Source organism: Heloderma suspectum, chromosome 7 (assembly GCF_057233095.1).
Source record: "Heloderma suspectum isolate Gila_16-S chromosome 7, 16-S_ref, whole genome shotgun sequence".
Lineage (NCBI taxonomy): Eukaryota > Metazoa > Chordata > Lepidosauria > Squamata > Helodermatidae > Heloderma > Heloderma suspectum.
The window spans coordinates 25,144,584-25,169,721 of record NC_139464.1 but is presented as its reverse complement, the minus strand read 5'-3'; the positions used below and the strand labels follow the sequence as shown (position 1 = coordinate 25,169,721).

Sequence of the window (25,138 nt, the reverse complement as noted above, 5' to 3'; positions counted from 1 at the left end):
AAGCACTCCTAGGCTGTGAAAGCTTAGCTTCTTGGGGAATGTGAAGCCTTCTAAGATGGAGGCTTTTTATTTATTTATTTATTAATTATTAAATTTATTGATCGCCCATCTGGCTGGTCACCCAGCCACTCTGGGCGATGTACAGCATACAGTAAAACAGTTTAAAACAATAAAATTCTACAATAAAAACATTTTCTAAAATACCCTAACCCGCCCCAAATGCCTGCCTGAACAACCACGTTTTTAATGCATGACAGAAGCTCATTAAAGAGGGGGCATGGCGGAGTTCCCTAGGGATGGAGTTCCACAGAGTGGGGGCCACCACAGAAAAGGCCCTCTCCCTCGTCCCCACCAGTCTAGCTGTCCTGGCTGATGGGACAGAGAGAAGGCCATCCGAGGCTGATCTTGTTAAGCGGCCTGTCTGGTGCTGCTGGAGGCACTCCTTAAGATAGGCTGGGCAAATTTTCAAAATTTGAAAAGCAGATTTTCAAATCTGCTTGCCATAGAGAGTGTAGCGCAGCCTTCTGGTGAGCAAGCTGAGCCACCAGCTATCCTCCCACCTTTGAAGATGCAAGGTGGATGGAGATGTGCAGCAGTCCCTGCAACCTCCCCAGTTCCAAAATTGAGAGGAAAGTAAGGGTGGTTTGGTAGCTGCATGGCCAAGGCACCTGGCCATGCAGGGCCAAACCCAACACCCTTCCAGAAAAGGCTGGTGGAGAGGTTTTAGATGCAGAAGACCTTGGGACACCCCCAGGCTTTCCTTTGGGAAAGGTGGCGGGGGGAGTGTTGGACACTGCTTGGAAGTGCTCAGAATTCTTCAAGTAGCATCACCCAGCCTGGCGTGCACCCCCTGGTCCTTCTGTTGCAAAAGGCCATTGGGTGGGGACTTGCCCAGAGAAGAAGGAGGGCTGCTGACTACAATTTCAGGCTTGGCCAGCAAGGCGAAGCCAAAAATTGTAGACTGCTGCTAAGATGGATACAACCACAACTTCCTGGGTCCTTGAGCTTCCCACAATAAGTTACTTCATCTTATCTGAATTGAGTGTGCGGGGGTGTTACTTACTTTGATCCAGTCCATTCCTGAATCCGTCCGGATAGGCAGTTGTGGCCCTCAAGATGGTCTAATGAGAAGAAAAGAGTTAAATGTTATTTCACATTTTATGTTACTTCACCCTAGATCTCGAGGACCTCTCCCAGCAGGTTTGTATAAATGTTAAATAGTATGGGGAAGAAGAAAGATCCCTGAGGGACTCCATACAGTAATTGCTATGGAGTCAAAGGTAGAAGCAGAACTACCATCACATGGTGCCTCAAATCTAAAAGGATACTATCTTCAGTGGTAATGAAAGCTGTTGCAAGGTCTGTGACAATCAGTAGAGTTGCACCCCTCCTGTCTCTCTTAATCAACTAGAATTATTTTTGGTCCTGAATCCCACATGGAAGTCTGATTGAAATGAATCCTGAAAATCCATGGTTTTTATGTGGTATTGTATTTGAGAATGTGCCTGGACAGGCGTATGTGTGACTGCACAGAATTCCCACTCAAAGAACAACAGTTACAGGAAAGCAGCTCTGTTTTTCATTCAGGAGTGCTTGAAATGAATGGTGGCCTGTACTGAAGTGCTAGCAGCCATTGAGAAACAAACAGCAAAAGCTCCAAGGACTATATTAAACCTTTCTGGTATGTGCAGTGGCCAAGTGTGTGTAAGAATTTCCTTTTTGGATCAAGCTAAGGCCCATTTAGTCCAGTTTTTTTTTTTTCAATAGCAGCCTGCCAGATGCCTCTCGGGATGTTCACAAGTGGGACATGAATGCATGACTCTGTTCGCTCATAATGTTTTGTTGAATCATGGGTTGTTGTTACATGCGAACCCAAAACAATGAGCTAACTATGGGTTGTTAACCACAAACAACCTGCAAAGCGAACCCATGGTAAAAAACACACACACCAGCCTCTTTACATACCAGTACTGCAGCACCGCAAAGGCATTTGGAATACAGGGAGGGAGCGGGTGAAGGAGGGAAACAACCCAGGGACTGAGAAAACAAACAATGGTTTGTTCAGACATCTGACAGACAAACCCTGGGCAGAGGAACAAACCATGTTTTAAATAAACCATGGGTTAGCATTACATGTGAACCAGTCACAGACCTGTTTTGTATGTAACGACAACCCAGAGTATGGATTGGGTATGGATTGTTGTTGAATTGTGGGTTGTCGTTATCTATGAACCCTGTACTATGGTTTAATTATGGGTTGTTAGCTACAAACAGCCCAGGAGGAGAACCCATGGTTTGTTTTTGGGTTGTGAATTCTGGGTTGTTCATTGTTAACAGCCCATACTTAAACTATAGTGCAGGGTTTGCATGTGATGCAACCCACAATTCAATGAGAACCCATACTCAACCTATATTCAGCCCATACTGTGGGTTGTCATTATGTGTGAACCAGGTCACACAGTGGCTATATTTGCACAAAACAGTAAGGCAGAATCCTGGCATATTGTTAAAACCAGGAGTCCTGAATCAGGATTCCTGGCTTGTCATTCCCCTAACAGGCCAGAGTCTGAAGTCAGGGTTTGAAGCTGGTTTGTGATTTCTGGCTTGTTTGGGAGTGACAAACCAGATATCCTGATTCAGATGTAACACTAAGGTTTTTTCCCTGGTTAGTTCCTGGTTACTGTAGCTACTCCTGCTGGTGGGAGGAGCCATGTGAGAGCAATTGGGCAGTATCCATCAGCAAATGTGGTTCAATGTAAGCAAGTGTAAAGTGATGCACATTGGGGCAAAAAATCCCAACTTCAAGTATAGCCCGATGGGATCTGAGCTAGTGGTAACCAACCAGGAAAGAAATCTTGGGGTAGTGGTGGACAGCTCAATGAAGATGTCAGCCTAGTGTGCGGCCGTTGTTAAAAAGGCAAACTCCATGTTAGGCATAATTAGAAAAGGAATTGAGAATAAAACTGCCAATATCATACTGCCCCTATACAAATCTATGGTGCGACCACACTTGGAATACTGTGTACAGTTCTGGTCACTACACCTAAATAAAGTTATTGTAGAACTGGAAAGGGGCAACTAAAATGATCTAGGGGCTGGAGCACCTCCCCCATGAGAGAAGGTTACAACAGCTGGGATTGTTTAGCTTGGAAAAAAGGAGGTAAGGGCAGACATGATAGAGGTCTACAAAATTATGCAGGGTGTGGAGAAAGTGGATAGACATTTTTCTCCTCTCAAAATATTAGAACCTGGCATCATCTCATGAAGCTGATTGGTGGGAGATTCAGGACAGATAAAAGGAACTACTTTTTCACACAGCACATCTTAATACTATGGAATTTGCTGTCACAGGATGTAGTGATGGCCACCAATTTGGATGGCTTTAAAAGGGGGTTAGACAGGTTTTTTTTCCTGGGAAAAAAAAGGCTATCAATGGCTACTAGTCTTGATGGCTATGTGCTACCTCCAGTATCTGAGGCGGTATACCTGTGCACACCAGTTGCTGGGGAACATGGACAGAAGGGTGCTGTTGCGCTCATGCCCTGCTTCTAGGTTCCTGGTCGACAGCTGGTTGTCCACTGTGTGAACAGAATGCTGGACTAGATGGACCCTTGGTCTGATCCCACATGGCTCTTATTATGTTCTTAGCATGCTGCTTGTGAATGATAAGCCAGAATTCCCTGACATTATTTTGTGTGAAAATGGCCAGTAAGTGATCTTATCTAGGAATTCTGTGATGTGTAAAGGTGGCCCTAAGACACTGAAAAATATTTATTTTTACTTCCATGTATCAACAGCATTTAAAATGCTATGGCAAGCTTTATAGTAGGATTTTGTTCCCTAGCAAGATCTATAATCTATTGCCCATGATAACTTTAAATCCTCCTAGCAACCCGAAGAATAATTGGAGAAATTTGATTTCCTCAGTGATTTTTGTTGCCTGATTTCATCAGACTTCCCAAGGTCTAGCATAAGAATGCCTCAAAGATTGCTTAGTCAGCTTCAGAATCCTTTGAAAATGTTGAAACTTCATAGCCTTCAAATGTGTTGCAACGCTGCGTAGTCTATGACAGAACTGATAGCCTTTCTCACAAAAAAGATATTTGATGTCCATATTCCAGGTCTTCTAACTCCTCTTGCATTCATTTAAATCTGAGATGGGCTATGTTTCCAGGCATCAGGATCACTGGGGAGGGGGAGGGAGGGAGGCTTCACCCTCACTTCCATCCCAGCAATCATGCTTAAGATTGCTCAGATGAGGGGAGGCTGCTTGGGGTCTGTGGAGAACAGGGAGGCTAAAGCTCCTTCCCACAATCCCAATCATGATCAGTGCTTCCCCCCTGCCATTAGCTGTGTAGAAGGAGAGATCTTGGCTGCTTCAGGGATGCTGGGGGAGGCTAAAGAGATTCTGAATGGGGGTAGAGAGGCTGGATTGGGGGTGGGGAGCACACAAAAGAGCTTGGGGAGCAGATGTTGCCTGTAGGTTGTGCACCCTTGGGCTAGATGGTACAAAAAGCAGTGGTGAGGACGGACACAAAATACAAAGATTAGGCCAGATGTTGTTGCCATGAGGTCTGCAACTTAGACTCATTCTTAAGACTGAGATTGTAGACTGAATGAATTAGCCAGTGGTAGGTGTTGTACATATCAGATTACACCTAGCATCCTGGGATAAAGAAGCAGTGGCTGACCCACATTTCTGAAAACATAAAGGCCAGCTGTAACTCATATCTGTCTCTTTCTTTGTGCAAAATGCACACAGTTTCCTGGGAAGGCAGAGAGCAGATGTAAAGAGAAACATGGCAATTTGTATATTAGCAAAACTGGAGATTAACTTTAGGTGCACCAGGTAAAAAAAGTCAATAGAAGCCAAATTGTGTAGTATGTTTGGAGGGAATGGAATCCTTAGAATTAAAAGTCCCTCTTCAGGTTGTAGAAAATCATAATCTGGTGTTAGATTCCACCCCGAACAGCTAAATACTGTATTCTCCAAGACACATAAGAAACAAAGATTGCCATGCTGGACTTTTTCTCATGGACCAGCATAGCTATCTTCCTTTTTATTTTCTTAGGTATGGTGTTACTGTTTCTCTTTATTCTGATTAATTAATGTAATACAAAACACAGACTCATGTTTGACATTCACTCAGGATTTCTGAAATGGGGTGAAGAAATTGCAATATTTTTTTATATACTTGAAATTCATGGGGCAGTATCAGTTGCAGCACTACTGCTAACATAAATTAAGTTGTGCTAACATAAACAGCCCTCTAGCACAATGCCAGTAGAGGTTGCTGGCACAACGGGTTTCCCTAGAAAATCTTTTGCACCAGCAAAAGGTCATTCGCACTAGTGCATGGAATTTACATTTCGTGGTAGTGTCGTGTTGGATACTGTGCCGTAGGGCTCAGAGAGTTTGAAAAGCATTTTTAAAAAACATTTTATAGGGAAGAGTCTTACCATACCTCAGTGACTTGAATGTATTACTTATCTTTCTGCAGTTAATGAGGGGATGAGAGGCCAGGAACATTGTTTTGTGAGGAAACTGATAAGTTAAAAATAAGTCTTCAGCAGTTCTCCCTCTCTCTTTGTTTTATTGTTCTGGTAAACTATTAGACTGAGTGTCAAGGTTCTGTGCATCATCCTACAGTAAGACTGGGCATTGCTTTGTTATTTTAACTGTGTCATCATCTGGCTGTCTGAACTAGTGATCTAGAGGGAATGTGGGAAGCAGGCACAAATTGGGTTGGTTGACTGACCAGTCTAATTATAGTCGCTTAAAGAGAAAAAACAAAACATTACATTTATTAGAACAGTAAAACAAAACTTCAATCATCAATAGGCTTAATACCTCATTTTTGTAATTCACATTTAACTTACTCTGAAACAATTAAATCAATTGTTTAAAATGCATTGAATTATTTTAAAAATAATATTAGGTAAGGTTTCTTTAAATGTGAACAATTCACTGAACAGTTTTTCTCTTTAGCTTTTATCCTGGTACACAAGTGTCAGTTTACAGTTACAAAAGTAAAAGAACAACCAGAAATAAAGCAAAGAACACCAGCCAGATCGCATGGAGGTGGTACTCTCTGATTCCTGTGGCAAACCAGTTGGAGTCATGCACAATCCTGGGCAGTGAGTCACCTTGCCACTGATGGCTGCTAGTGTTCCCTTTCCTGTTTGGAGATGCCTGTAGTTATTTCAGGTAGCAAGTAGGAGATATTTTGCTATGCTGCAAACCTTGCTCTGACTGCTGCAGGGTTAAGGGAAAGCAGCCCTCGCTCCTTTGCTTGCTAAGAAATGATGCAGGTAAGCTGTCAACTGCATAGTGGTGCCCTTGGCTTTATGGAGTATTTGGCAACAGTCAAATCATAGGCTGCCAATTGACTGGCATGCCAGTACTAGGCAAAGGCATTCTGAGAAGCCCAGCCAGAGTCAACAGCTTTATTGCACCAGGTGAAACCCCCTTTAACCCCTTGTGTCATCGCTTCACTCGCTTGCCATACGTGCTGATGACAATGAAGCTGCTATGGCACAGAGAATAAGGTACTCAGGTCTCAGTGCCAGAGTTCCCTGGGACTTTACACTAATGTTTGATGTTTATTACTGTCTCTGGATATTACATTTCAAAAATTGTTCTGAAAACTGAAGAAAATACATCTGTGTGATTGGCTTGTATTTTGCAAAGTACTCTGGCACAATACAACCCTGTACTTTAGGCCAGAAATCTGGTTCCCCGTTCCTGTACAGAAATATAGGCACTTGCTGTTATGCCCATTGCATGTTGACTGTTTTGATCAACACTATCATCCCTTGCTGTCTCTGTGGAAAGAGATGTTGTTATCAGTAACTAGGTGGTTGCTACTCTGGGCGTGTAGGAGTATTACTGGCACAGATGCTTTATCAGCTTGTTAAGTATATACCAGATTGTTGCTGTTATTTATTAATTCTCTTTTTAAAAAAGTATTTTTATCCTTCCCCCGGAAGATAGAATTTTGAATAGGCCATATAAGGAGTCATATAGCTGAAAGGTATTGAGCTTTTTAAGTTGCTTCAACTGCTTGCTGTTGAGTGTATGTTTCTGAAAAGGCAGAAGACTGAGTATTTCACTTGCATGTAGATAGATGAGCTCATATTCAGTTCAGTGGACTGTAGCTGTCTCTTGTTCAGTGTGAAAGCTCACCCCCACTGGATCAAAAAAACAGATGGAAACTTCTGTCCATACTGGGTTTTGACAGGAATCATTGGCGTGACATCAGATGCAACTGTGCTTAGGCTTCTTATATTTCTTCCTGTACAGGAGATGCATCGTCGCTTTGAAAATGCTCCTGACTCTGCCAAGACTAAAGCCTTGCAGACTGTTATAGAGATGAAGGTAAGAATTCTACAGTAGCATGAACTAGAAACTAGTTACCCAGAACAAATTACATAATAATTCCCTTTTACTGTTTGGGTTTTAAAAATTTAACCATGAGCAACACACAGTGAAATATTAAAGAATAGACGTTCCTAACGATACTAGAGATGGTTGTTCTACAGAGAAGTTGGTGAACTAGAAGAATATGTTGAGTCCTTTCCATCTATCTCACTTGAGAGCAAAGCTGTCAAACATTTTTGTCCAACCAGATTACATACATGTCAGTTCCCTCTTATGCATGCCTTTCTACTACTGTTAGAATATTTTCAGAGCAGAGCTGGTTGAAGTTGAGAAAAGTGGGAGATCTTCCCTTTTCATATTTTTAAAAATGACTGACAGTATTCTGTAGGAGGGTTTGATAAACCAATCCTGCCAATGAGCTTGATGTGCTCCCTGTTCCAACTGCTAGGATTTGTGTGCGGGACAAATTCAAGCAATCAGAGCTAGCTTTGTTCCTTCCGCAAATGGAGAGAAAGCTCTATATGTAGGAAGACACTTCTGTCAAGATAGGTTTAACAATATGACCTTTTATTTCTATTGAATCTAATGGTTTAATTAGCATCTGTTGTTCCTTTCATTAATTTGTGTTACAGCACAGCCTGAATCAGGGTTGGGGAACCTGTGGTCCTCCAGGTGTTGTTTGATTCCACCTCCCAGCCTGCATGGCCAGTGGTCAGAGATTATGGGATTTGTAGTCTAACAACATCTGGAGGACCACAGATTTCCTACCCCTGATCTAAATGATCATATTAGAAAGAGAGCATAGGAAGCTACCGTATACCAGCTGACCATTTCTCAGCCTAGCAGCAGCTCTCCACCATTTCTGGATGCCTTTAATTGGAGATGCCAGGGATTGAATCTGCGATCTTTGAACAGAGGTCTGTTTATAATGTTAGTCTAACTTCAGTCCCATTCATTTCAATGGGTCTGCTCTTAGTAGGACTAACATTGGATACAACCCTGTGGTTCCTTCCATATGACCATCATCCAAGGTAACTGTGGAGCCTGATGTGCATGGCCTTCCATGCTCTTATGTGTGCAGGGGGCATTCCCCATTGTATGCTAATATTTTTCCCTTTTTGTGGAAAGGAACAGAAAACTTCTAGATTTCAGTCAGTTCGTATAAAGAAAAAGATCCTGTGATCAGTCTTATCTAAAGGTTTAACTGGAATGCTAGTTAGGTTTCTGATGACCTCCAGGTCAGTCAAAACCATATGCCTTTTTGTTGTTGTTCAGTCGTTCAGTCGTGTCCGACTCTTCGTGACCCCATGGACCATAGCACGCCAGGCCTTCCTGTCCTGCGCTCTCTCCCGGAGTGTGCTCAAGTTCATATTCATTGCATCGGTGATACTATCTAGCCATCTCATCCTCTGCTGTCCCCGTCTCCTTTTGCCTTCAGTCTTTCCCAGCATCAGGGTCTTTTCCAGAGAGTTTTCTCTTCGCATTAGGTGGCCAAAATATTGGAGCTTCAGCTTCAGTATCTGTCCTTCCAATGAGCAGCCAGGGTTGATTTCCTTTAGGATTGACTGATTTGACCTCCTTGCAGTCCAGGGGACTCGTAAGAGCCTTCTCCAGCACCACAGTTCGAAAGCATCAGTTCTTCGGCGCTCGGCCTTCCTTATAGTCCAGCTCTCACAGCCATACATTACTACTGGGAAAACCATAGCTTTGATTAGACGGACCTTTGTCGGCAAGGTGATGTCTCCGCTTCTTACTATGCTGTCTAGGTTTGCCATAGCTTTCCTCCCAAGGAGCAAGCGTCTTTTAATTTCATGGCTACAGTCACCGTCTGCGGTGATCTTGGAGCCCAAGAAAGTAAAATCTGTCACTGCTTCCATTTCTTCCCCTTGTATATGCCAGGAAGTGATGGGGCCAGATGCCATGATCTTGGTTTTTTTAATGTTGAATTTCAAACCAGCTTTTGCACTCTCCTCTTTCACCCTCAACAAGAGGCTCTTGAGATCCTCTTCGCTTTCTACCATTAGGGTGGTATCGTCTGCATATCGGAGTTTGTTAATTCTCCCGGCAATCTTAATTCCGACCTGTGATTCATCCAACCCAGCGTTTCTCATGATGTATTCTGCATATGAGTTAAATAAGCAGGGTGACAATATGCAGCCTTGTCGTACTCCTTTCCCAATTTTGAACCACTCGGTTGTTCCATGTCTGGTTCTTACTGTTGCTTCTTGACCCTCGTACAGGTTTCTCAGGAGACAGGTAAGGTGGTCTGGTATTCCCATCACTTTAAGAATTTGCCACAGTTTGTTGTGATCCACACAATCAAAGGCTTTAGCGTAGTCAATGAAGCAGAAATAGACGTTTTTCTGGAATTCTCTTGCTTTCTCCATGACCCAGTGAAAGTTGGCGATTTGATCTCTAGTTCCTCTGCCTCTTCGAAACCCCGCTTGTATTTCCGGTAGTTCTCGGTTCGCATACTGCTGAAGCCTAGCTTGTAGGATTTTGAGCATCACCTTGCTGGCATGTGAAATGAGCGCAATTGTGCGGTAGTTTGAACACTCTTTGGCGTTGCCCTTCTTTGGAATTGGAATGTAAACTGACCTTTTCCAGTCTTGCGGCCATGGTTGAGTGTTCCAAATTTGTTGGCATATTGAATGCAGCACTTTAACAGCATCATCTTTTAGGATTTTAAATAGCTCAGCTGGAAGACTCATCTCCGCTAGCTTTGTTGTTAATAATGCTTCCTAAGGCCCACTTGACTTCACTCTCTAGGATGTCCGGCTCAAGTTCAGTGACCGCACTATCGTGGCTATCAGGGACATTAAGATCTTTCTTGTATAGTTCTTATGTGTATTCTTTCCACCTCTTCTTAATCTCATCTGCTTCTGTGAGGTCCCTGCCTTCTTTGTCCTTTATCATGCCCGTCTTTGCACAAAATGTTCCCTTGAGATCTCCGATTTTCTTGAAGAGATCTCTAGTCTTTCCCATTCTATTGTTTTCCTCGATTTCTTTGCATTGTTCATTCAAGAAAGCCTTCTTGTCTCTCCTTGCAATTCTCTGGAACTCTGCATTCAGTTGGATATATCTTCCCCTTTCTCCCTTGCTTTTCGCTTCCCTTCTTTCCTCAGCTACTTGTAAAGCCTCATCAGACAGCCACTTGGCTTTCTTACACTTCTTTTTCTTTGGGATGGATTTTGTTGCTGCCTCCTGAACAATGTTACGGACCTCCGTCCATAGTTCCTCAGGCACTCTGTCTATCAGGTCTAATCCCTGAAATCTATTCCTTACCTCCACTGTATATTCATAAGGGATATGATTTAGGTCATACCTGAATGGTTTAGTGGTTTTCCCTACTTTCTTCAATTTAAACCGAAATTTTGCAAGAAGAAGCTCATGATCTGAGCCACAGTCAGCTCCAGGTCTTGTTTTTACTGACTGTATGGAGCTTCTCCATCTTTGGCTGCAAAGTACATAATCAATCTGATTTCGATATTGACCATCTGGTGATGTCCATGTGTAGAGTCGCCTCTTGTGCTGTTGGAAAAGAGTGTTTGCTATGATCAGCGTGTTCTCTTGGCAAAACTCTATTAGCTTTTGTCCTGCTTCATTTTGTACACCAAGGCCATGCCTGCCTGTTATCCCGGTGATTTCTTGACTTCCTACTTTAGCATTCCAATCCCCTATGATGAAGAGGTGTTTTTTTGGTGTTAGTTCTAGAAGGTGTTGTAGGTCTTCATAGAACCTATCAACCTCAGCTTCTTCGGCCTCAGTGGTTGGGGCATAGACTTGAATTACTGTGATGTTGTATGGTTTGCCTTGGATTCGTACTGAGATCATTCTATCATTTTTGAGATTGTACCCCAGTACTGCTTTTCCCACCCTTTTGTTGACTATGAGTGCTACTCCATTTCTTCTAAGGGATTCTTGCCCACAGTAGTAGATATGATGGTCACCTGAATTAAATTCGCCCATGCCTGTCCATTTTAGTTCACTGATTCCCAAGATGTCGATGTTCAATCTTGCCATCTCATGTTTGACCACCTCCAGCTTACATTGATTCATTGATCTGACATTCCAGGTTCCTAAACAATATTGTTCTTTACAGCATCAGATTTTCTTTTCCCCGCCAGACACATCCACAGCTGAGTGTCCTTTCGGCTTTGGCCCAGCCGCTTCACTCTTTCTGGAGCTACTTGGAAATAACCTCTGCTCTTCCCCAGTAGTATATTGGACACCTTCAGACCTGAGGGGCTCATCTTCCGGCGTCATCTCTTTTAGCCTTGTGATACGTTCCATGGGGTTTTCTTGGCAAGAATCCTGGAGTGGGTTGCCATTTCCTTCTCCAGTGGACCACATTTTGTCAGAACTCTCTGCCATGACCTGTCCGTCTTGGGTGGCCCTGCACGGCATAGTTTATGGCTTCACTGAGTTACGCAAGCCCCTTCGCCACAACAAGGCAGTGATCCATGAAGGGGCTATGCCTTTTTAAAGCCACAAAAACCCTACTAGGAACAAAAACCTGCAGATAAATATAGACATGAGTGGGAGATAATCGGTATAAGTTTTCTTCTACTTTGAAGCAAGGCAGTACAGATTATTGTTGACTTGACCACAGTGTATTGTTTGTATTTTTTTTTAACATGGATTGTAGCTTGGTTTGGGGTTCATCAGAGGTTTTGAGTGAGGTGTCAGTAGTATTTCTGATGATACTCAGCTTTGTTTCTCTGTCATGTGAGTCAGGTGCAGGTGCTGAATCAGTGTCTAGATTTGGTAATGGGGTGGATGAGAGTGAATGAGGCTGAATCCTGACCATATGGAAGCCCTGTCGATAGGTGGTTCTCACATCAAGAATTGGGTGTACAACCTTTTCTAGATGGAGTTGTACTCCTTCTGAAAGAGCAGGTAGCTTGGGCTGCCCTTGAAGATGACTTGAAAGCTTCAGCTAGTACAGAATATGATGGCCATAATTGTAACTGGTACAACCAGGTGGAATCATATTACACCAATTCTGGAGAAGCTGCACTGGCTGCCTATTTGCTTCTGAGTCCAATTCAAGATATTGGTGCTTACCTTTATAGCTCTAAACATCTTCGGACTCAAATATCTGAAGGAGTACCTTTCCCTATATCAACATATCTGAGCTTTAAGGTGATCAGGGGAGGCTATTTTCCAAGTACCATTGGTACGTTATATGACAAACAAGGGAGAGAGCCTTCTCTGTTTTGGCACCCTGATTGTGGAAGACTCTCCTCATGAAGGTGCAAATGACAGCAATATTATATTAGTTTTAGTGTCAGCTCAAAACTTATTTGTTGCCCAGGCTGTTTAAGCTGGTTAATCCTAGGGTAGTTGATATGAACTGTCTATTTTATGTATTTCTTGCCTTGTATTGCTATAGTCGAGTAGGCTTTTTGTTATATATTTATTGGAGTTCTGATTACATTTTGTATACTGCCTTGGTATCATAATATGAAGGGTGTTATTCAGATATTTTTAAAAAACAAATTACCATTTGTTATATTAGAGGTAGAAATAATTTCTGTAAGGAATTGATGATTCCTAAGCCATATGAGATGGAGGTTAACACAAATCTGTTTTGTGCATCTGAATATAAAGTTCCCCAGATTCTACTGCAGGAATGAGTGTGAAAATTATTAAAGGCTTCTTTTTTTATTTGCTTCCAGGTCCTCAGTGTTCTCCCATTGTTTTTTCTCTGATTTTAAAATACTGTTATCAAATGGAATGCCACTATTTCATATTTAAGATTGTTTAAGAAGTATCTGATTACCAGTTTGTAACTATGCATAGCATAGTGCCTCTGGGTACAATTACGCAGAGATAGTTGAAAATGAACCACACTCAACTTCTGTTGCATTAGCAATTTATGAAAAAGAAACTGAACTGCGTGTTGTTCCATATATTTGAAGGACTCTAAGATTTCTTCCATGGAGCGTGGACTCCGAGATTTGGAAGAAGAGATTCAGATGCTGAAGTCAAATGGAGCTCTCAGTACAGAGGAACGTGAAGAGGAAATGAAACAAATGGAGGTGTACCGGAGCCATTCCAAATTCATGAAAAACAAGGTAATGAATAAGCATTGTCTGTTAAACAATTGAATAGAATCCTCTAAGAAAGTAATTCAATCACTGAAGCACAGAACAGACGAGGGACTTGCAGTCTACCCTCTCTACTAATATTCAATCAGACTAACTGAAGAATTTTTTTTTACATCTAAACTGTAGTCTTCCTAAATGCATAATGGAAGCAGCAAGTTGACTGTAGTTCAAGTGCTTAATGGAAGCTGCAAATTTATGTTACCTTAATCGAGACTGGTGATCCACATCTTCCCTCAGATATGCACACTCATGTGATGAAAATGGAGTTACCTCAGTATAATGAAATAGCCAAGTAGTGTTCTTCATTGCAATACACTACTGCTTTGGCAAACATTTAAGGGATGTTTCATGCACAAACTTTCTTGGGGATAAAGGTGACTGTGAAGTTCAAAGACACAAAAGGGCAGGAGACCTCAAAGAGTCACAGAGGATCATGTATTGCCCAGTACATTTTGAGTATTATATCTCTTCCTCAGGGGTACCTGATTTCAAAAATGTGGTGGGCAGTTTTCTGTTTATGACAAAAAAAGCCGTAATTATTGATCTATTACACCATGTGGACTTTGGCCGTTAGAATAATCAGATTAAAGTGCACAGCATAGTTTTCAAATTAATGTGTTTTATTTACTTACCACATTTATATTGCTGCTCATTTACATATGTTCAAAACCAAGATTAAAATGTAATAAAATGATTAAAAGACAATAAAAATAGTAAAATGTAGCCTAAAAATGTTAATTTCTAGCAGTGGGAAAATGAGACCAATTAGCTCAGACCGTAAAAGCTTTAAAAAAAAATTTTTTTTAAAGGATTGTTTAAAATGTCTGGCTGAATAAAAAGGCCTTCATCTGGTGATGAAAAGACAACAAAAAAGGTGCCTCACAAACCTTTCTGGGGAGGCTATTCCATAGCTGGGGTTCCACCACGAAGAAGTCCTTTTCCTAGTAGCCACTTACCTCGCTTCACTTGGTGGGGGCTCATGGAGTAGCGCTCTGAAGAGAAACTTAAGGTCTGGGCTGCTCTTTGCAGAAGAAGGTGATATTTCAGGGAAACTGGTCCCAAGCCATTAAGGGAGCAATCCTATGTGCCCCCCACCCCCCAGACAGCATTTGGGGGGACATAGAATTGCTTGATTTCTGGGCTCTGAGGTCAGGAACAAGCCTCCAACTTCGGGGCCCAGAAACTACGCTCCCCTCCCCCTTGTAGCCAGTGCAGTTCTGCCGACATCTCTGCGCTCAGAAATGGAAAGGGGGGCATTCCCAGGGACAGGGAGGGGAGGAGACTGGGGCATCATCCATACAATGTTTCCTATGGCTGCCCTGGCCTCCTTCCCTCCCCCTCCAAAGTGCTGCTGCTAGATGGGTGAAATTGCCCATCCAGCAGAAATGCAGGGTGGTTGGAGAGCGGAGGTGAAGATTGTCTCCACACTCTAGCCATCCTGCATTGGATACTCGGCAGCCTCTGAGTTCAGAGGCTGCTGACTATCTTCATAGGATTGCACCCTAAGGCTTAACAAGTTAAAACCAGCACTTTAAATTGTATCCAAGTGCTAATAAAGCACCCCAGTGCTAATAAAGCACCCCAAAGCACTGGGGTAATATGATCGAAACCTCCAGTCCCAGTTAGTAATCTTGCTCCCATCTTTTGACCAACTGTAGTTTCCTTACTGTTTTTAAAGGCAGTCCCACATGCAACACGTTGCAGTAGTCTAAACAGATGGTTACTTGAGCATGGATAATTGTGGGCAAGGCATCTACATCCATATATGGTAGCAGCTGGTGTTATCAGCTAAAACTGATGAAAGGCACTTCAAACCACCAGTGTTTGCCTTTTGACTCTTTATGCTTGTCATCCCCTTCCCCCCACCCGCCCCATTTGTAATTACCACACTGTGTCTAATTACCAAAGGATTGGTGGTATGTTCTTATCTAGATAATGACATTTCATCTATGTATTGTGTTATATGTGTGCTATTTCTTGCATGTGAGCTTAGGAGAATGTGCTTATTTTAAAGATCTTGTATTTTTATCAAGGTGGAGGGATTGACGAGTGTTGAATCTGCTAGCTGTCTATTTTCTTGAGGCACTCTTTGCCTCTGGGCTGACTGAGGAAAGTTGACAAGGGAAACGTTTTAATATAAATGTAAAGGAATAACAATGTCGTGGCAGGTAGAGCAACTGAAGGAAGAGCTAAATGCCAAAGAGGCTCAAGGGGAGGAGCTGAAAAAGAGAGTGGCTGGTCTCCAGACTGAGGTCTCTGCCGTAAGATTGACTTCTCTGTGTGCAGTGCCGCTCATTTGGGCTCTGCTAGCTTTCTCGGGTAGCTTACTTTGCTTACCTTGCACTCTGCAGCTATAAAGAGCAATAAAACTAACTGCTCTGTATCTGTCCCTTGTTCACATCTGGTTGGTATATGTAACATCACAGTCTATAATCTACTTCAAACACCCCATTTTAGTTACTTTGTTAAGGGGATTAGGTTATATAACAATTGATTCTTACATTTCAAAGTGCTAAAAATATGATTCATGTGTTTGAGATGCATATACTAAGCTCTTGAAAATGAACAGTACAATTTGGCCTTATGACTTTGACTATATGCCTAGGCTGTCTTTTGTCAGGCTGTGTATTTTGATAAACAGTGTGTGAGACTAGGAGCAGCAATGTAGACCTTATACTGTCTTCATTCCCTGTGCTGCCTTGAGGTATATTCTCCACATTTAATCTAAAAACATGTTTGATGCCTTTGGGGTTCACAAGATTTTGACTTATTGTAGTCAGTGTATGTGGCTTCCTTTTCTAGGATAAAAAGGTAATATTCAAATATCTCTATGATAGAGACTCAAAAGAGAAAGTGTTTTTCTATGTGAAAATTAATCTGTGATCTTACTGGAATTGCTGTGCTGCTTTCTACCAGGACATTTGTTTTATTTGAAAAAGAACACTGTGATTTGAAGATTTTAGAAATGTAGAGGTTTTTTAATGCTCTACAATGGTGCACAAATATTGTGTTGTTATAATATTTTGCAAGTAATGGAAAATATTGCTTGTATAATCTTAAATATTAAGTCATTGTACAAGAGCTAGAAGGAGACAAACCTTTCCTGTAGGTTCATAATCTAATATAATTATTGTCTATAAGGAAGAAAGAGAAAACAAAATGAAGAGGAATGATTACACATTTGTAGAATCCTGGTATTACTATTGGAACTAAGGACTGATACCTATCTTAAAGCCTTGAGAGAGCTCAACACTAAGATCAAAATAGTTACTAGTTTAAATACTATCTGTGTGGTATCTTGAATCTGCCTCTGTTTGCACATGCATGATTTGCTTACGTTTCTGTTAAAATATTTTTCCCTGCTGCCTCAAACTCTTACAATTTGAGGCAGCATAAAAACATTACTGTCATATAAACAAAGGGATGATGTAGAAGTAATGCTGACAGGGAATACATAGTTTGACATTTCTCATCATCACTGAACTACTAATTATTAAAAGCAGTGTTTTCCATTCCTGCTATTCACTTTCTAGTGCTTAAAAATGCTTAAGACTAGGACTCTGGACACCTTAATATTTTGGGGGGTTTGCTGCTTCACTCCTTTGTTGTCAGCAATGGTCCATTGGAACAATATGCATATTGGTTATGGCTATAATCCAGCTGTCTTCATGTGAGAGCACTATTTTAATTTTTAGGACACTTCATTTTATTTTCTACAAAAATATTTTAAGACTGTACTTACACAGAAGCATGCATTCATTGAAGCTTACTATCCTTTCTTTTTTTTCTGATTTCTTGAGCTAGCTTGATACTATGCCTTCAGATAGCTGGAAATATTAAATTGTATTCTAAACTGCTTAAATGCTCTCCATTATGATTTTGAATATTTTCTGTGATGCTTTAATGTACAGTTTGATAACCTATATTCTTCCGTTTGGTTTCTCCTTTAGATTGGTCAGGTGAAACAGGAACTGTCACGCAAAGACACAGAGCTGCTGGCCTTACAGACAAAATTGGAAACTCTCACGAACCAGTTTTCTGATAGTAAGCAACATATTGATGTGCTCAAGGAGTCCCTCACAGCTAAAGAGCAGAGAGCTGCCATCCTGCAAACAGAGGTAAAGGACGCATCCTTGAATTATTTCTCCTTGTTAATTATTTGGGGCCTTTTGAATTAAGGAAAGAATACACAAATGTAATGCTGGTTAAGTGATTGAAGGTGGGTCATGGGCTTGGGCACTCCCTTTAGTTCCTCTCAGGTGCAGTGTTAATTCTCCCCTTGAATCACAACCACAACTATGCATTAAGGACATGAGAAGATCAAGGGTCCATCTAGCCCAGCATACACTTTTTAACAGTGGCCGGCCAGATCTTTGTGAAGCCTACAAGCAGGGCATGAAGGCTACAGCCTCTCTCCATTGTTTGTCACCAGAATGTGATATTCAGAGGCATACTGCCTCTGAAAGGTTCATTTAGCTGTCACAGCTTATTGTTCGCTATCATAGCTTATGATAGACCAAGGAATTAATCTTCCCCATATTTTTAAAGCTATCTCAGCTAGTGCCCATCACCACATTCTGTGCAATGATTTCCGTAAATGAACTACACATTGTGCGAAATAATACTTCCTGTCATCCGTTCTGAACCTGCTTCCAATCAATTTGATTGAGTGACCTGAGTTCTAGTATTACAAGAGAGACAGAGAGAGAAATCTGTATCCACCTCCCTGATCAGTTTGGCTGCCTCTGTTTTTGTAACTTTTACCTCTTTGCTCCTGAACACTACATTATTTTCAGTGAATTGCCACCATGCTCCCAAGATCTTTCCTGGATAGTCACAACCTATTCAGACACTGTCAGTGTGTATGTGAGGTTTAGGGTTTTTGCCAGGACGTGCATCACTTTGCACTTAGTTGAATGTCACTTGCCACCTTGTTGCCCATTCACCCTGTTTGGAGAGATACTTGTGCAGGTCTTCTGTCTGCTTTGGATTTCACCATGCTCAATAATTTGGTGCCCTCCAAAAATCTGGCTGCTCCTGACTTGATCATACAGATCCTGCAGGGGTGGGTACTAGTTACTTCCCTTCAGTGTGAGCACTGTCAAGTTATTCCTGCCGTCTGCTTCCTGTTCTTTATCTAGTTACCAGTCCATAAGAGGACATGATCTCTTAACCAGTAACTACTAAGCTTACTTCTGTCTGCACTGATAATGACCACCATTAAAATGAATCAGGGCCCAGTGCTCTTCAACATTTTTATTAATGACTTGGAGGAGGAGGTGCAGGGAATGCTGATAAAATTTGCAGATGACACCAAATTGGGCGGGATAGCTAATACTTTGGAAGACAGAAACAAAATTCAAAGTGATCTGGATAGACTGGAGCACTGGGCAGAAAACAACAGAATGACATTTAATAGGGATAAATGCCAAGTTCTGCACCTAGGAAAAAGAAACCAAATGCACAGTTACAAGATGGGGGATACGTGGCTCAACAACACTACAAGCGAGAAGGATCTTGGAATTGTTGTCGATCACAAGCTCAATATCAGCCAACAATGTGATGTGGCTGCAAAAAAGGCAAATGCTCTTTTGGGCTGCATTAATAGAAGCATAGCTTCCAAATCCCGGGAAGTTCTAGTTCCCCTCTACTCAGCACTGCTTAGGCCTCATCTGGAGTACTGTGTCCAGTTCTGGGCGCCACACTTTAAGAAGGATGCAGACAAAGTGGAGAGGGTTCAGAGGAGGGCAGCGAAGATGATCAGGGGACTGGAAACAAAGCCCTATGAGGAGAGACTGAAAGAACTGGGCATGTTTAGCCTTGAGAAGAGAAGACTGAGGGGAGATGTGATAGCGCTCTTCAAGTACTTGAAAGGTTGTCACAGAGAGGAAGGCCAGGATCTCTTCTTGAACATCCCAGAGTGCAGGACACGGAATAATGGGCTCAAGTGACAGGAAGCCAGATTCCAGCTGAACATCAGGAAAAATGTTCTGACTGTTAGAACAATACGACAATGGACCCAATGACCTAGGGAGGTGGTGGGCTCTCCCACACTGGAGGCATTCAAGATGAGGCTGGACAGCCATCTGTCAGGGATGCTCTGACTTGGATTCCTGCATTGAGCAGGGGGTTGGACTCGATGGCCTTGTAGGCCCCTTCCAACCCTACTATTCTATGATTCTATGATTCTTAGTCAGGGTTTGCATTTAACTGGAGTTGATACAGGGAAAGAGTGAGAAGAATTCACACTGGAAACGAGAGAGCCATGTGACTGTCTACTGCCAATCTCTTAACGGTGGTGAAGGAAGTTGTCTACAGCTGATGCAAACACAGTGCTAAAGATTTATTTTCTGTACTGCTGTTTGCTTCTGATCCATAGTACATTCAAAATTCTTCTCAATAACTTTTGTTCTATCCTAAGCTGCCCCTCACTGATGGGTATGAGCATATTGAACACATCAGATCACATGAGCAAGATGTATTTGAGGAGAAATGGGTCCATATATCCATCTATAATTATATATTGCTAAAGGTCACTTAATCTTGGCTGAGTTGGTAAATGAGTAATAGGGTAATGGTAGTTTGGGGATATAGGAAGCTGCCTTATACTGTCAGACCATTGTTCTATCTAGCCCAGTATTGTTGACACTGACTGGCAGCAACTCTCCAGGGTTTCATACAGGATTTTTTCCAGTCTCCCTTGGAGATGCTAGGGATTGAACCTGGGACCTTCTTCATGCAAAGTATGTGCTCCATCACTGAGCTACAGCCCGTCTCCGTTTCTTAATATATCTTTATAGGTGTTAAAAGCAGAAGGGGAAAGCTAGCATTCCCGTGGCTCTCACTCTGGTTGCAACATTGCTGTGTGCTTATTTTGGTGGTTTGTATGCTTTGTTATGCTAACAGCTTACATGCGTTCTAATGGGCCATGGGTTCTGAAGATAGCATAAATACATTTTTAAGGATGATCCCACATTTTCAGTTTCCACTTCTTAGAGGGCAGAACTGTGCCTCTCATTTTGTTTAACTGAAGTTAACTTATTCTGGAGGGTTTTCAAGTGTAAACACAACCAACTGTTTTTGTAAGAACACAGTATTTTATTGCTTCTGTTTGGCTAAATAAAATGGTGTATATTAGCCATAGGAGGGCGCCAGCGTATCAGTTAATACTTTATTTTGTCGTATGCATCAAAATAATGTAGTTATAGCTGGGCAGTGGTTGATGTTTATATTGGGAGAAAGTTTGTAATAATTATACAAATACTCTTTATCAAGGAAACATTTTATTAGTGGGTATTTTCTTAACTGTGCATTGCCTTCTTGTAGAGCATTAAATGATTGAGTTGGTGTGTATAATTTCCCTGATAACTCTTCTAATTTGCATTTTTTGCAGAAGAGTTGTTGAAACTATAAACATCAGAATATGTCTATGCATTTTATTTTATATCCTGGCTCAAAATGTTATAATGCTTCACATGGCATTAATTTGCAGTATTGACTGCATAGTCCTTTATTATTTGACTGGCATAACAATCTGCAGTAAGCAAGACTGTTCTCCCAATGGTTCTATGGTGACACTGATAATGAAATACTGAGTCTTTTTTCCCTTCAGTTCAAATCAGCTTCAAATTTTTGGCCTACAAGCTAATAACTTTTCTCATTTTTATTAGTATTATTTTATACTTGTAGAGAGAATACCAACTCAAATCATAGTTGTCTTGAAGCATAGTTGCAGCTTGGGACCTCGATATTTGTGGAAGCACCTCTCCTTATATATGCCTGCGCAAAGATTGAGATCTGTTGGCGCGGCCCTCCTCTCCGTCCCACCAGTGCAAGACATACACTATGGTGGGACAGGGAGAGGGCCTTCTCTGCTGTGGCATGCCGGTTGTGGAATGCCCTCTCTTTGGAGGCCCAGTCGGTGCAGACTTTGGTTTCATTTCGGCGCCAAGTTTAAAAATTGCTTTCTGCCAAACCCTCTGAGGGCTAAATGAATTCCCTAAAGTTGTGCACTGCTTTTAACTGTTTTATTGTGTTAAATTTTTTAATTGGTATTAGCTTGTTTAATGGTTTAATATGCTTTTAACTGTTTAAATTATTTATGGTTCTATACTGTTTAAATTGATTTTATCTGTACGCCACTCTGAGTTCTTAATCATAGGGAGTGGGATACAAATGTTTTAAATAAAATAAAATAAATAATATCTGACACTGTTGTCATTGGCCAAAAAATTTAATTTGTATGCCGCACACTGAATGTCTTGTTTCTCTATGACTCTGTGTACACAGTAAAAAAAATCCAGAGTATAATGTTGAGACAGCATTTATTTTTACTTTGGTTACCCTATTTTTGTAAATAAGCATAAAGTATTGCTGCAGATGTTTGTAAAACTGGCACCTTTTATCAGCATTACATTTCCTTAAAGTTTGGTGGTCTGTGAATTAAGGCTTTTCTGTTGCTTTTGCCATATTACTATTTGTGCTCTGAAGGGTTCTCTGTTAGATGTTGAAAGACATTCAAGGACAGAAAAAAGGAATCTAACTGAAGATACCTGACATGATGCTCAGTGGCCTGGTTTGAACATCACACAGTGATAAGAATCAGCTGCAGCAAGCCTCAGGTTCACACGCTACCCTCTCCTCTTCCAGTATGGCTGAGGAGCGGAAGTATGGAAGCTTTTGCTTCCATGTTTCCTTAACCACACAGCTTGTTGCGGTGTCCCAGCAGACAAACCAGTATCAGAGGCAGTATACCGATGTATACCAGTTGCTGGGGAATGTGGGCAGGAGTCCTGTGGGCAGGACTCATGTCCTGCTTGTGGGTTCCCGGTCAAAAGCTGGTTGGCCACTGTGTGAAGAGAATGCTGGACTAGATGGACCCTTGGTCTGATCCAGCATGGCTGTCCTTATATTCTTAACTGTGGTTAATATTAACTATGGCTTGTTTGAAAGAGGTTGGCCTGTGACTGTTAACAAGTGCTGGTGATCAATCACCTAACAGAATAATAATGTGTATACATTGTAAAGTGACTGACTGCTTTTTAAAATTTGAAGTATAATAGCATTGTATCAGAACTACTACTACTATTTTTTTTTGCTAAGGAACATGTCTAAGTCTAACAGATAATACTATTGAGTGATGGGGGACCAATAGCTAAACCTGTGCTTGTGAAAATTTAGGAATTAATAAAAAGGTGCTGAATGTTCAAACTTTGCCAAAAGCTTCCATTTCTGTAAGTGCTGTTATGAGTGAAAAGTCAGAGAAGCATGAAACTGAAAGTGGAAGATAGGGGATTTAGGGCACATTATCAATGACCAGATAGTTGGTATCGAATAGAAATTGCTTCTTGGTAACTAAGGCTGCCACATCTGGAAGTACACCAAGCATGTATTTCAGTAGATGCAAAGGGATTTTTGCAAGAATCTCATAAAGGCCCAAAGATCTACTCTTGGAAAGATATTTTTAAAATGTATCCTGCCTTTCCATATTGATCCACATTCAGTATATAATATTCAAGAATAAATTGCAAAGTAGAAGCATGCTTATTTTTTGTACTTCATAATAACTACAGGAAAGTCATTCACAGAGAGCAGCCACTTACATTTAAAAAACAAAATTAAACAAAGAATTTTGTGTCTGTCAGCACACATAGCTAGTCTGCAGGCCTATTAAATTTGTTATAACAATAGTCATATGGTGTATAGAATTAGAGAACTGGCCACAAATATGATGATCCTAATAAATAATTGTGTGGTGTCTGAAAACACAAGGAGGGATGGAAACTGGCCCACCCTCCCTAAATTGCACCCTGTGTGTAGGATTGCTGCCTAGGGTCCTCCTTGATTCTTCTTTATAAAGCTGTTGTTGAAACATGCGTGTTGGGAGTCATGAGAGAGGGTGCTCTAGAGAAGTCACTGTGCTGTCTGAAGTACCACTCTTGGAATTCCTCACCAAACCTGATTCCAAGCTCTTATAAAAGTGATGTACCCATATCTTTCAGCCTTTTCCCTATAATTATGAGAAGTCGTAGGAAGACTTACGTGAAAAATCTAAAAGATTTGAGACTACTGTGCAGCTCTGATGTATGAAACACATAACCATGGTTATTTCTTAGCAATAGCAAAAAGAGAGGTGACTTTTCAAAAAATGGTCCACAAGCATGTTAAACGTGTGTGTGGATACTTTAAAGGTACACTGTGGTACATCTATATCTTCTGTATAATGCTCAGCAGAATCTTGAATTACATCTTCTTTAATTCATACCTTGGCAGAGTGACATATGGGGGTTGAAATGACCTATCTGGGGATTATTTATCCTAAGGGGCAAGCAAAGAGAGGGTATTGAGGTTAGTTTCAATATGTTAAGGAGTCTTTATAAATACTTCTAGAAATGTATAATATTTTTGTAAATGAAACAAAATATAAATCAACATTTATTTTGGAATAAAATGCTTCATCCATATGCAATTTTATTACTGTCCAGCTGAGCCCTTTTGCTTGGATCAGCATTGGCCAAGTACATGGCTAATTCAGTCTCTTGAAATATTTTGTACCTTTTTTGCACAATGCATAAGTTATTGGTCCTTTCACCTCCCCTTTACCAACCCAGTTCCAAATGAGGAGATTTGTATGCAATAGAGAACTGAATCCAACACCCAAGAGATTGATTATTTACTGTGGCTACACTAAGGTATTTGAGGCTCTATCATTTAAGAATTTCTATGTACTCAACGTGATTTTCATATATTCCAGTTTTGATCCTCTGCACATCCTATGTGGAAACTGTTTTAGGTTGCTCAGCATGGACATTTGGATATGAATTAGTTGTCTGACTGAAAGCTCAGAACGCAAATTTGTCAACATTCTTTTTGCCTTTTTGCCTGAAATAGCCACAAGAATGCACACAAAGGACAAACCAAGGCTGTTGTCTTGATCTAAGCTCTCTAGTTAGCTGAGCTGTATTGATGGCACAGAAGCCTGGAGATCAGAACTAACAGAGCTCTGGAACTGGTTATTAAAATGAATTTGTCTGAGTTCAAAGTATGCTCACTTGAAGCAAACCGAGGGAGTGTCAAGGTGAGGGAGGGACTGAATGGGAGTTCGAATGAACCTGGCTCTGAACTAGGATCCAGTGTGGGAGAAACAGATTTGAAATTACTGGGGAGGGGTAGCCTCACAACAGCTGTTGCTGGAGGAATGCACTCCATAAACCATTATCAGACATCCAGCCCCACAACTGAAAGGAGCAGGGAAGGGGTATAAAAACACAAACTATAACAACTCTCTCCCTGTTCAGTGGAGGACCCCAGAGGACCTCCATTAGCCATTAATATTTTTGGGCTATCCTGCTGTAATTAAACATGAATTAGTATCATGAACAAAAGAAAGAAATCTAACTTTAGGTTAAAATAACTTTTCTGAACACAAAAGTGAAAACCAGGAAGACTATTTTCAGAAAGGTTTCTAAGCACTGGAAAACTTATACAGTGACCTTGTTGAAGTTGGTGTTAACTGCTCACCACAGAACTTGAGTTTTGGCATTCTGTGACACAAAATGAGTAGTTATGAATAAACAAGACTGTTGTTTCTACCAGCAAGAACAGGGTTAACATGATGCCTGTGCCCTGCCAACCTCTAACAAAC

General features: G+C 41.3%; 1 protein-coding gene across 10 annotated transcripts in view; it reads left to right on the top strand.

Moving 5' to 3' along the window:
- ERC1 (ELKS/RAB6-interacting/CAST family member 1) overlaps nt 1-25,138 on the top strand; it is a 274,951-nt gene that overhangs the window by 52,754 nt on the left and 197,059 nt on the right. For 7 of the 10 annotated variants that reach the window (XR_014784243.1, XM_084809321.1, XM_084809324.1 and 4 more), the window contains 4 exons: nt 7,304-7,378; nt 13,306-13,461; nt 15,663-15,746; nt 17,445-17,612. Coding sequence is in view for 9 of the 10 variants with exons in the window: in XM_084809321.1 (XP_084665447.1) it covers nt 7,304-7,378; nt 13,306-13,461; nt 15,663-15,746; nt 17,445-17,612 (483 nt within the window). In the remaining variant the exon portion in view is untranslated. The remainder of the gene's footprint in view (nt 1-7,303; nt 7,379-13,305; nt 13,462-15,662; nt 15,747-17,444; nt 17,613-25,138) is intronic. The other 3 variants (XM_084809326.1, XM_084809327.1, XM_084809325.1) reach the window with 1 other exon arrangement.